The sequence below is a fragment of the Lampetra fluviatilis genome, chromosome 12 (assembly GCF_964198595.1).
Source record: "Lampetra fluviatilis chromosome 12, kcLamFluv1.1, whole genome shotgun sequence".
NCBI classification, from domain to species: domain Eukaryota; kingdom Metazoa; phylum Chordata; class Hyperoartia; order Petromyzontiformes; family Petromyzontidae; genus Lampetra; species Lampetra fluviatilis.
The window spans coordinates 6,414,815-6,428,436 of NC_136286.1; the positions used below are offsets into that span (position 1 = coordinate 6,414,815).

Sequence of the window (13,622 nt, forward strand, 5' to 3'; positions counted from 1 at the left end):
CTGCCGGGTTCTTCCCACTTCTTGTGACCAGTCTTATCACGGCGATGTCTTGGTTCGTCGACTCTGGTTGTCCGTCTCTGTCGGTTTGGTCTTCTAGCTTCCACGGGGTGCCTTCCAGGCTTCCCACCTTTGCTATGGCATCTGCTTGGTCGTTCCCAGTTTTCTCTTGACCAGGTATCTTGGAGTGCCCTTTGACTTTCTTCCAAAATATCTTCATATCCTTGTTCTGAACCATCTTATCTATGGCCTCGAATAGTTCTCGATGGTGAATTGGTTTATTCCTATGGTTCTTCATCCCGTTTTTTTTCCATATGGGTAGGTGGTGCAGGAAGCTGTGCTGTACGTAGTTGGAATCAGTGCACACCACCATGGTCCGTATTTGGTTATCGGATGCCATTTGGACAGCGATGTGTACCCCGACCAACTCTGCATACTGGTTTGACTTTGGTCCCAGCTGAAATCCCTCTTGAATCCCTGTGAGTGGGCCAGTTTCCCAAATGACTCCTGACCCAGCGTGAAGCTTGTTCTCCTTCATCTTGGAGCATCCATCGATGTATACCACTGGTAGGTCGGCACATGTCTCCTTCCTGAAGGGCAGGTACCTGTTGTCCTCCGGAGGTATCTTTTCGTCCTCTGCTTCTACGCTGTCAAAGGTACAATCATGTAAATCGGCAAGACCTTGGGCCATTGGACTTTTCTTGTTTTTTGCGTATTTCACTGTGATTGGTAGGCCTTGGAGTGTCAGTGCCCAGCTGGCTATTCGGCTGCTGGTGACGCGGCCCTCTCGAATCTTCTTACTGTTGAGGTATGCCAAGGATTCATGATTCGTTTCCAGGATGATCTTCTCTCCGTTCAACAAGTTCCGAAAATGTTGTATGGCCCAGATGTTTCCAAATATCGCCTTCTCACACTCGGAGAACTTCATCTCCACTCCCCGGAGGGCTTTGCTGGCATAGGCAATAACTCGTTTCTCTGCTTCCTGTCTCTGGTACAGTACCGAGCTGATACTATGATCTGAGTATGCGGTCTCCAGGTAGTATTCTTTCCCTTTCTCTGGGTATGCTAGGCAGGATGCCTCTGTGATCTGTCGTTTTAATTCTTTTTCTGCGGCTTCCTGTTCCTGTCCCCACTCCCATGGTTCGTCTTTTTGCAGTAGTTTGACTAAGGGTCGAACGATTCCTGCGTAGTCGTCCACGAACTGTCGAAGGTAGTTGCAAATTCCTAAGAAGCTCCGAAGGGTCGTGACTGTGGTGGGCGATTTGAGTGCGAGGAGGGCTCCAAGTCTTTTGGTTTGGGGTAACAGTCCCTCAGTGCCGACCTGGAGCCCGAGGTAGTCCACCCTCTTGCGTGCCCACTGTCCTTTTTGTATTGAAATCTTTGCGCCTGCTTCCTTTAACTGATCGAGGGTATGCTGGAGGCTCTCGCGGTGTTCTTCCCATGAGGAGTCCTTGACCAGTATATCGTCGACATAGACGATGGTACCTCGCTCTTTTGCGTCGTCCATTGCCTTGTGTAGGAATATGTTAAAGTCCGCAGGTGAATTTGAGTATCCAAATGGACATCGGTTCCAAGTATACTGTATTCCATTGAATGTAAATGCCAACTTGTATTGATCCGCTTCTTTCACAGGCATGGTCCAGAAGCCATTTGATAGATCCATGGTGGTGAGAATTTTTGCGCCTTTTATTTGGTTGAGATTCTGGTCGATCTCTGCCATTGGCCATCGAGATAGGGGAACCGTTTTGTTGAGTTGCCTATAGTCGATGGTGAGTCGCCACTTGCCTGTGGGTTTCAATACAGGCCAAATCGGTGAGTTGTAGGTTGAGTTGCATTCTCGAATTATATTCTTCTTGAGTAGGTTCTCCAAGGTTTCTTGGATGGATTCGTAGGCAGCCAGTGGAATCTTGTATTGTTTCACATATACCGCTGGCGCTCCTTCCAGTGTGGGAATAGATACCACGTGTAGGTCGGTTTTGCCGCAATCATAGGGGTCTTCTGAGAACAGGGAGTGGTATTTGTGGAGCAGTTGGCGAAGCTCATTTCGTTGAGTGTCGTTCTCGAGGGCGTCTGCTGCTTCAATTTGTTGTTCGATTTGTTCTTCTATTAGGGAGACTCCTTGTCCTGGGTCTAAGGCCTTTGTGGTTTCGGGCGGCTCGGTTGAAAGTTCCTTTTGCGTTACTATCGGTTGAGTTGCCTTGGCTTCATCCGAGGGTAATACGCTCTTGCCCTCGTGTTCTCCTTCATCAGTTTGCAGTTCGTCGGTTTGGCCTCCAGGGGGCGGTATATACTCCATGAGGGGACGGTCATTTAGTGATACTGACTCTAAGTCGGCTTCCTTTCGGTCTTCTCTCAGTCTGTTAGTCATTAGCTGAGTGATTCGAATTCCTGCTGGGTCTTCGTCTTCGTTCCTGATTGTCGTTGATAGGACGTTGAGCTCTTGTGTTATCACTTGGATTCCCGTGGAGTCTTCCACAACGTCTTCATCTTCTGAGTCCCTTTGTTGCTCCGGCATTGATTGTGCCCAAATTTGTTGGGATTCAAGGTTCATAATGGGTTTCAGGCGATTCATTAGTTCTATCCCAATGATCAACTCTTTTCCGGGGCTCCGTACGACGTATAGGGGATGGTTCATGTTGATTTTGTTGAACGTCAACTTCGTCATAACTTTGCCCAATGGTCGCATGTGGGTCCCTTCACATCCTGAGTAGGTAAGGTTACTTGGCATCATCTGTAGTGTTTCATTCTTCCTCTGGAGGGCAGTCTGGAGTTCGTCAAATAATTCTCTGGATATCATGGATATTTCTGCTCCAGTATCCCAAAGGCCCTGGCTGGTCAGGGTGTCTTGCAGTATTACCTCCACGTGGACTCGTCCGACTGGTCCTACGGGAATCAATTCCCCCAGATGGTACCCTTTTACCTCTGGTACCACTTCGGTGATTGCTTCGGGGCTTCTTGTCTTCCCTACGTTCACTTGGGCTACCTTTGCTCTGGGTGTGTCCTCCTCCTGTGTGGGTATAGTTGGTATTCTTCCCTTCGCTATTTGCATGGGAGTCTTCATACTCCCTAGGAGCTCTTTTTCCATCCTGATGTGGTGAGCATATCGATTCCTGTTAGCTAACGGTGGTCTATGCTCTATGGTTAGTGGAGGCGGCAGTAGGGAACGATATGGTGACTGGTTTGGTGGGCGTCGGCCTCCGCGGGGTAGGTATGGCCCGTCACTCGCTCTTCCTCCTCCATAATTCCAGCCTCCGCCCTCTCCTGCATTCCATGGTGGTGGCGGCTGTGGGTGCCAGGTTCCCCTGGACTCGTCCCTCCCCCCACGTGGAACGTTGTTCAGCGTGTTGTAGACGGGTGTTGATTCTATTGGGTTAGGCGCCCTCTCCTGGGGGAATTCATGTCCACCCCGTGTGGCGCTAATATTATTCCTTGGAGATTCGCTTCCCTCCAGATCGAGGCATTCTTTATCTCTGGTGACGATGTGGGTTTTGGCTATGCTAGTGGTTTTCCGTCCGTTCACCCAGGCCGTGTGGGCCTTGCTTTCAATCTGGCGTAGGGAGGCAGTCTCGGGGTCCAACATCATTCCTACTATTCTCACTATTTCAGGTCTCAATGATTGAAAGAACATCACTTTTAAAACTGTCTTATCTCCCTGGGCATTGTCCCCGTCCCCTGCGTAATATGCTTTCTTAAGGCGTAGGAGATAATCTCGTGGGTCTTCGTCTACACGCTGGGTCATCAACTTTGCCGCGTTCAATCCTTCGGATAGTGTGGAGTATTCCCCAAATCTCTTAACTACTGCTCGGCTCAATTGTTTAAAGTCACTCTTCACCCTATTTGGCAGGGAGGCTACCCATGGTCTGGCGGGTTCATGTAGGCTCCTTGATAATAAACATGCCTTTTCTGCTGATTTACCCAGACCCCGGATCTTAGCCTCCTGTTCTACCGTAGCTATGTAAGTGTGTATGTCCCTGTTCTTGTTATGTGGATCGAAGTAGGGAATTCTCACGAGTGCTTTGTCCATTAGTTTTAGTGTCTTACTGTTAAAAGTGTGTTGTTCGTCATCAGTGGTGTCGGTTCCTGAGGAGTGCTCACTTGAGCTACCCTTGTCTCCACTATCCCTGTTGTCATGTTTCCCGTGTCTGTGTCTCTTGTTTTCCTTATGTGGGTCTTGTGATTCGTGTTTGTGGGTTGGTGTGCGTGATCTCCTTGAGCGGTGTCTATGTGGTGAGTGTTTTTGTCTTTGACCTTCATGCTGCCTACTACATGTGTAGTGCCTGCTAGGTGAGGTGTTGTATTTACGTTTGTCTCGTGCTTCATGGTTATCGGGATTCCTGTCTCTGTCATCTGTGGTGCGGGTGGTTTTGCGTGGGTGATTTTTACGGGTCATGCGTCCCTCTGGTGAGCTTTCTCTGTTACCCCTGTCGTGTTGATAATGTTTACGTGAGGTGCGTCTCTCTGGTGAGCGGTGTCTGTCATCTGCATCGTGTCTGTCATGTTTGCGTGAGGTGTGTCTCTCTGGTGAGCTGTGTCTGTCATCTGCATCATGTCGGTCATGTTCGTGTGAGGTGTGTCTGTCATGTTTGCGTGAGGTGCGTCTCTCTGGTGAGCTGTGTCTGTTATGTTTGCGTGAGGTGCGTCTCTCTGGTGAGCGGTGTCTGTCATCTGCATCGTGTCTGTCATGTTTGCGTGAGGTGTGTCTCTCTGGTGAGCTGTCTCTGTCATCTGCATCATGTCGGTCATGTTTGTGTGAAGTGTGTCTCTCTGGTGAGCTGTGTCTGCCATGTTCGCGTGAGGTGTGTCTCTCTGGTGAGCTGTGTCTGTCATCTGCATCATGTCGGTCATGTTTGTGTGAAGTGTGTCTCTCTGGTGAGCTGTGTCTGTCATGTTTACGTGAGGTGCGTCTCTCTGGTGAGCTGTGTCTGTCATGTTTGCGTGAGGTGTGTCTCTCTGGTGAGCTGTGTCTGTCATCTGCATCATGTCGGTCATGTTTGTGTGAAGTGTGTCTCTCTGGTGAGCTGTGTCTGTCATGTTTACGTGAGGTGCGTCTGTCATGTTTGCGTGAGGTGTGTCTCTCTGGTGAGCTGTGTCTGTCATGTTTACGTGAGGTGCGTCTCTCTGGTGAGCTGTGTCTGTCATGTTTGCGTGAGGTGTGTCTCTCTGGTGAGCTGTGTCTGTCATCTGCATCATGTCGGTCATGTTTGTGTGAAGTGTGTCTCTCTGGTGAGCTGTGTCTGTCATGTTTACGTGAGGTGCGTCTGTCATGTTTGCGTGAGGTGTGTCTCTCTGGTGAGCTGTGTCTGTTATCCGTGTCGTGTTGGTCGTGTTTGTGCGAGGTGCGTTTCTCTGGTGAGCTGTCTCTGTCACCTGCATCATGTCGGTCATACTTGCGTAGCGTGCGTCTGCCTGGTGTGCTGTTTAGGTCATGTTTCCCGTCTTGCACCAGCTCCGCCCTTCTCCGCCCTATCATTACAGTGTATCCTGATGACTTAGGGTTAATTATTTGTCTCTCTCTAACGTTGGTGTGGTCGGCCTCATGTTTTCCCGTTTGTATTATTATTTCCTCTTCTCTCTCCTCGATTTGCGAGGGTGTTACTTCATCAAAATTGCTTTGCACAGTAGCCATACTCATTGTGGGATCTGGCCCTGGGCTACGTCCACGTGGCTCGGAGTGTGGTAAATTGTTACTCCCGTATGTGTTCTGTGTATCAGCGTCTGGGTGTTTCACTGGTGCATTTAGTGCGGATTCTTTCTCTCTCACGAGGGTGTGCAGATTCTCTACCTGCTCCATTAAGGACAGTTTCTCTTGTCTTTCCCTTTCAAATTTTTCCTCATTCCATAATCTTTCTCTGTCTGTCTGTGCGAGGAGGTACGAGTCTACCCTCGCTATTTCTGCAATTTTTACGTCACGTTTGGCTTTGCCACATTTCATCACGTCCTTAAGTAGTTTCCTTCTATGGGCTTTAACATCTTCTGTATGGCACCCCTCCCATATATCTCTCTGCTCCGTCTGCTGGCTAGCAGTCCGTCCAGTGCGTTTTAACACAAATTCCCGATATTGTTTTTCCATAGATTCCATCTCCTCCTCCGAGGTCCACTCTGTATCAGTGTTATGCGTTGGTGTGTCAACCTCAGAACGTTGTGGATCCTGCGCCATCTCTATTACGTAGTGTGGTTAACAGACTTAAGAGTGTATCTTAATTCTAACATCTCATGTGCGGCGTGAGTTACTCTAGAATTCCCCTTCAGCGCACCTATACACAATTGTATCACAGGATGCGTCAGTTCAACTCGAGCAAATAATTTCAGCCCAGCTGTCTTTGTTATACTCTGCTACTCTGGTATTTCCCTTCAGAGCGCGTTTTTTGTTTTACGCCCGTTTACAATCACAAAGCAACGTTAGTTCACAACTCTTTGATTAACACAACAGTGGTTCGTTCCTGAATTCATGCATAAACTGTCTGCGAGAAATCCCGGACGAGCCCCCATTATGTTGTATATGTTGGGTGTGAAAATTTTGATGTGTTGTATGCGTGCGTGGGTGAAATTATTATGTTGTATATGTGGGTTATGAATATTCAGTGAAAATAATAATAATCAATCGAAATTTGGCCAAAGGTGTAATTATCCGGAAATACTTTAATCCATGTAATTACGCACATTTAATTATGCCAATTCGAGAGGTAATTGTAGTAATTATGCGAGTGGGTGTAATTATGATAATGCAAGTCGTTATGATAACCAGACTCCGCCTCGGTGACGAGGGTGGGTTATCGATCGGAATAAGGCAATTAATCGTATGCAGTTATGCAGGTGTGGTGTAAGTATACAAGATTAACTTAGATTAACTCGGCCTCGTTGTCTAGGTTCGTCTCATTCTCGCTTATTTAGGTCCCCGGTTCGCCCCGTTATCGCTTTAACATTTACTGAGTATGTGTTAGTGTGTTTATTAAGGTCACCAAGTTCAGATCTCAACGCAGAAGCAGATCTTATGCATAGTTCAGGAAAGAATCACACAACCACTTCTGTATTAATCAATTTATTACTAATTCAACCTCAACTATGATATAGTATGCGAACTCTCAATCCCGGAACGTCAACACGGCATCAATACAGTATCATCAATGATTGTCTGATTTCACTTGACAACGGCACATGGATCCCGCGTAACGCGATGGTTGTTAGTGAGAGAGAGTCGTTAAAACATGCAAATACTATGCTAAGAAAACCTTAACGTTAATGAATGATTATACTTGAAAGATTATACGGCGATAAAACACAATCAAAAACAGTTATTATTCTTAAAGGCACCAATCTCAACAGATACATCGGCAGGTTATCTGACAACAGAATGCTCGGAGTAAAGGCCTGCAACGGCGCTCCTTTTCCGAAGATCTGCTGGGAATTTAAGCGATTAAGAGTACAGTCCACTAAATATTAAAGATAATACTCTTACAAATGACGGATGGCCATCACTCGGTCTCGAGTTTTTCTTCACAGCCACGGATGGCTTATGGGTTCGAGTGGGTTTGAGTGGTAAGAGTTGTCTTCAATAGTCAGTGTTCGGAGTCGGTTCTTTATGTCAAACAGACGCCAGGTGGTCGTGTGGTGAGGGGGCGGTGCGCGTCATACGTATTAGTCGCTCCTCTGTCGCCGTGGTGAATTTGGTTCGGATGTCCGTTGACACGCTGTCGTAATTCGGAACCCGGTCGGTAGGTGGCGCCCACAGCTCGCTCGCAGCGTCGTCGCCAAACCGCGATTCTCGCGGCAGCAGGGAAACCGCCGACTCGGCAGAGGTTGGCTGTCGCGGCCGAGTTGAGCTGTCGAGCGGGTCTTGCCCGCCTGCAGAGGAGATGGGGAGCCGCTTGAGTCGAGCCCCGAGAGCCGTCTGAACTCGGCTGAGTCCCAGAAGCTGAAGAGTCGAGCCGACCCGTTAGTCGCAGCTCGCCCTTGAGTCGACCCGCTCGGTCGAGCTGAAGATGAGTCGAGCCGACCCGCTCGGTCGAGCTCGCTCCGGAGCCGACCCACTGGTCGAACTCGTGATGAGTTGACTCCTGGTCGAACTGGTTTCCAATGCTCAGGGTCCTTTCTTTTATGCCGAAAAATCCCTTTGGGTCCTGCCCACAAGGCGGGGTTTTCTTTTGATTTACTGTGTCAGGATCTGTCCGTGTGTAGGTGTGTTCATGTGTGTGTCCGTACGTCCGTGTGCTTGTGTGCATCACCCACGGCATTTTCCGTTGTCATACTCCCTCCATAAAATCCATGAGCAAACAATCAGATGTTACAAATTGCCTCGAAGTCGTCTCTCTGTCTGGCCTCCTTCATGAACCAAAACACAGACGTTACAAATCGTCTCACAGGCGGGTCTGTCCGTGTTGCACGACCTGGAGGGAGGGGCACACTCCCTCCGATCCTCACAGCACACAGACATGGTTAAAAAGTTTTAAATTAACACTTGTCCCTTACCATTTCCCAGTTATGATTCTGTATGTAGCCTAAGGTGTGTCGTTTCCCATCGTGGTGCTTGACCCAAGTGGAGGTGCCTCCCCGAGCACATACACACTCCCATCCCGCGCTGCGGGGATACAAAGACGGCCGGGATCTCCCTTTCTCTCCGACCCTGGGTTTAACATCGCTCTTTATTATGTACTTTATTTCGACCTGGTGGTGATTTATCCCGCTATCCTGGCTTTTCATAAGTTTTACTTTTGTCTTTCATGCGTAGGCTTATTATTATTAATTTATTTCCGATATCTTAGGTTAAGGGGTAAGTTTCTTGATCCTAGGAATTCGTATTCCTTGGTGTCTGCATGGTTATATAAGCGGAATATAGTTGACGGTGAATAGCGTTAACATTGATGTTATGTACGATATTATGTATTGTGATGTCTTTAACTTAACTTGTTGGTCAGGCTTCACTGACATGAAGTTGCATTTCATAGCCTCGCAGGTTTTTGCCTCACTCTGTCTCTGCTCGCCGTTGTTGTTGCTGTCCAGCTGACGCCGTTAACTCAAGGCCTCATTAATTTCCGTCACTCCTTGTAGGTGAGGGCGGTTGTACCTTGGAGTCAGTTCTGGTTTTTGTCTGCTTGCTTTTTCTGATGTCCCCTGACCCCGGGAGTTGTCATTCCTACTTTATGGCCTGTCGAAGCCCGACTCGCTGTTGCTGGCTGTGTGTTGTTCCCGGCTTTTCGCTTACGTTTGCAGTTCGCCGTGCTCTTAATTTCCTTCCCTCTTCAACCTTATATCGACTATTCGCTCCTGTCTGGGTGCGATTCGATTTTGACTTAGGAAGGTTCTGATTGTCATATGCTTTGGGTCGAGTTGTATTTTAAAGTATGGAAATAACATTTCATATTGACTTAATGATGGTGATGGTTCAGTAGGCGTAACTTGTGGCCTGGTTTAATTGGAGTGGGTGTGAATATCAATAACTTAAGCCTACCCTGTTGTTAAATTCTGATTTTAACGTTGCTTTAATAGCAATACAGAATAATTGAGCTTTTCGACTTAACTAGGCGAACACGAACTTTTGGTGACCTCCGCAGCCTTGTTATTCAGCTGAGTCTGCATCCTTGATATACAACGCTCTTATTCGTCTCACTGTGGTCATCCAACCTTCTGCTCTGGGAGTGTTATTCTTAATTTCAGGTCAAAGGCCCCCTCACGGTTCAGCCGGGCAGGGTTGTTAATCAGCTCCCTCCCCTGTGCACACAGCGTTGCTGACCCACTTCATTTGACCACTCACCCTGGATTTAATAATTTAATTCCTTAAAACCATGCAGGATGGTTGGCTTTTTGCCTTAATTATGTCTGGCTGACTCTCCCACTGTCTCTGCCGCCTGCACGGGTGACATATGCCCGTTCATCAGGCCCCCTCCTTCCTTGAAGCAAGGTTGCAAATTCTGTCATCCTAGCCCTCCTCCAGTCCATTACTTAACAACACCTGGTTTTTGCAGCCTGCTGCTTTTTGGGGTGTTTTCATTCATTATATATCAAGTAAAAAGATAATATATAAAAATATCAAGTTTGGAAGAAGGCTTAGGATACAACACTATCACTCTGCATATGCACATTTGCAAACACAATTGTGCAGATGGAAATTGTTGTGTTACCATTCCTGTGATTTTTCAGTAAATATATTTGGCTCAAAACCAGGCCTCCCAGAGCAAAGTTACAAGTTGACAATGCCGAGAAAATATAACTTTTTCTACAATGAAAGAACCATATTATATACCAGTATCTAAACAAATAATAAACAAAAACGTATTGCACCTGTCACGAACAGCAAGCTCATTGAACATGTTAGAGGGTCCCAACTAGAAAACAACAGCAATAATTGAGGGCAGGTTGGTATCAAAATTATGAAATAACGTGGTGCGCGTTAGCGAGATGAACTTCCATTGGGATATTCAATTTGACCATGAAAACCAATACGCCATTACAAACTATAAACTATTTAAACGCTTTTTTTTATTTTGCCAGGTAAGGCCCACTAAGCTGCTAGCTCTTTTTCAGAAGCGACCTGACCACAAATGATAGCTCTACAAAGTGGCTTATCGCCTGCAAATTTATAGCAACCAAATACTCTAAACGTGGAGGGGAAAACCGGAGGACCTGGAGAAAATTTAACGCGACTATGGGAACAGAGAGACATACAAATGTCAAATATACAGGCATCAGGGTAGGGACCAAACCTACGACCTAGCATACCAGGCGAGGGAGTTAAAATCTTTCATCTCGCCATTGTGGTGAGATTAAAGATTTTAGTCAATGCATATCATCAGTCATAACATGGATTGTAAACATGGACGCTGGAACAAAAGCTAAAAAGTGTATAAAGAAGCTTGAAGAGATGCATACTGGCAATTATACTGAGACAAAGGAACACATGGATCAGAGAACAAACACAAATTGTAGACATCGTGTTGACTGTTAAATGTAAGTGGGATTACACAGACCACTGCTAGAAGGGATGATGGAAGAAGAAAATTCGCCCGAGAGCACAACCGACGTGGAGATGGATTGGTGAGAGCAGTTCATGCGCAGAAGCGAGATGAATTGTTGCATCGCAAGACCTTGAGATATGACAGCGCCTTGGAGGCCTTCATTCAGCGGTGGATAGATCATATGGCTGGTGATCACACTTCTTACCACATCCCGTTCAATGGACAAGCGGACATTTATAATGTCACTGTTTTCTTTGCCAACATTACATTTACATAATGTCGTTTAAAATGTGAGCCTTATAAAGGGATTTCATAACTACAATGCAGCCTATGAAGTAGAGTACTTGGTGATTCTGCGTTGTCAGTGGTGCACAAGCACAATGAGAAAAATACTTAACACACCTTGTGACATTTCTGGAAATGGCCCTTTTATGAAATGTCACCCAATTATATATAATTTTAAGGCAGTGTTGGTAGCAAGTGGGTTGAGCCTATACTGTTATGTGTTGTGTTTTTTTTTGCTTTATTGCTGGTGTTTGACAGTCACAAATTGCATTGTCTACCCTTAGGCATATGGAGGACACCGACCAGGAAGATATTGTGGTGAAAACTCCCTCGAAAACCAAGTTAAGTTTACATATTCACAGAAAACTGGAATTTCCTGTCAACTAAAATATGTTTTTTTTCATATCTATGTTACAAACATTTAATGTAGGAGATTTTAGTCAAATTAATACTTTTTTGCTCCAGTGTTAACAGGATATATTGTAACATCGAATGAAACATGTATAAAGGAAACTAAGTTTAAAGTAACACTTTTCGTTCTACACACATGCGTGCAGTACTGTAAAATTTAGATAATTTGGAAGCGTTGTTGCACATGGATGTGTTTCGGAAAGAACCAAGAATGTGGAAATATTAATTGCACCCTTCTGCGCTGTCTTCACAGGGCTTCACACGAATCCTGGTTTTGTCATCTCTGAGTGCAGCTTTCGGCTCATCCTTCATCTACGGCTACAATCTGTCAGTGGTGAATGGCCCTTCAGATGTACGTATTCCATGACATTTTTTTGTTCAAGTACATGTAGATACGTAGGCAATATTGGATTGTTCAACTACTGTCACAGTTAACCAAAAGCTAATAATTATGATCACACCCTCTTTGTCAATCCACTTGTTGATGAAGGCCTCCCTACACTGTCGGTCACAGGGGGTGATTTGACCACGTCTCATGCTGTTCAGTGTGGGTTGGTGAAGTTAAGGTTTCCCTAAGACTGGTTTAGAAATCGCTTGCCACTGATGTTTACTAATGGGAGCGTAACAATGCATTGATTTATAGATTTATATTGGTATTTGATATTGCAATACAGGCAGTAAACCGTGTGCATATGGTTTAATGTTTGTATATTCACTAATGGGTTCGCATGACTCCTGCATCAATTAGTGGAGCTACAATTAACTGCAATGTTAAAACACTATCTATTCGTGAATCAATCTGTGACTCTGAACCACAACAATGCATTGATTCGCTGCAGATGTCTTTAAACTAGTCCATTAAATGTGTTCATTTTATTGTTATACTGAACTATAGTGTAGGCCACAACATTGCACAGCTAATTTCCTTTCTCAGTTTATCTTTGTGTAAAAGATCCACAATGTTAGCATATATTGTGAAACATTCTTTTTAGAATATAATTTTTTAAAATTCACAAACTTAGATTTAGTAATCTTCATTGCATGTATTATGTATAAGTACATATCATCTAGAGGGGCTCTATAGAGTTCTTCTTAGTGGAGGCCCTTCCTCCAGTAGTGTTGTGGGCATGTAATTTCAGGGCTGAACCTTTACCATGTACAGGTACATAACATATACAGATAAATGCATAGATGATGTACTTTGACCGTGCTAATTGCACCTCCAATTAACATGGTTGGCTACGTACGGTGCAAAAGAAGTTCAACACTGGCTCACATACATACACACTGCACATACTTAAAATAAACCTGAAATGTACTCTTAGTTTTTTTTTGGTAAAGTCACGTAGGTAAAAAATAAAATTAAAATTAATAAAAGTAATAATAGAAATAAAATATAATAATAAATCACGACGTTTCGGAGGCAACACAAGCTTCCGTCTTTAGGTGGAACAGTCACAGCACGATTGCTGTATCAAGTAAAGAGAAATCCCAAGAGACCCAACCTTGTATATATATACTGGTTGAGGGGGGGAGGAGCCAGGGTAGGCCCCTGGAGAGGAGTTTTATGTTAAGGTTGGTACGGCTGTGGCTACTGCTGGGACTGAGCTAGGCCTCGGCAAGGTAAGGTAAAAGTTAAACCGTAAAAAAAACAAGAGAAACTTTGCTCTACCTTTTATCTTACCACAATACAATCGCGCTACCCTACCTTTTACCCTTTAGCAGGTAAGGTAAAAGGTAAAAAATAGAACGAGCCTACCTTTACCTTATCTTTTACCCTTATCCCATACAAATTTCGCGATTACAGGGTTATTACTGGGGTAAAAAACATGGATTTTTTTTTAACGATAAATGCTAGGTAGAGCGCTTTATTCATTTTTTATTTAAAGCTTTCGTGACTGCAGGGATTAATCTTCTTGATTCTTTCGGTAAAGTCACGTAGAATGGAAATAATAAAATAATAAAAATAAAACATAATAA

At 45.2% G+C, this 13,622-nt stretch overlaps 1 protein-coding gene across 1 annotated transcript in view; it reads left to right on the forward strand.

Moving 5' to 3' along the window:
- Positions 1–13,622, forward strand: part of SLC2A9 (solute carrier family 2 member 9) — a 65,564-nt gene that overhangs the window by 15,735 nt on the left and 36,207 nt on the right. Inside the window, exons 2-3 of the mRNA XM_078861471.1 lie at positions 11,516–11,571; positions 11,894–11,994. Of these exons, the coding sequence (XP_078717597.1) occupies positions 11,516–11,571; positions 11,894–11,994 (157 nt within the window). The remainder of the gene's footprint in view (positions 1–11,515; positions 11,572–11,893; positions 11,995–13,622) is intronic.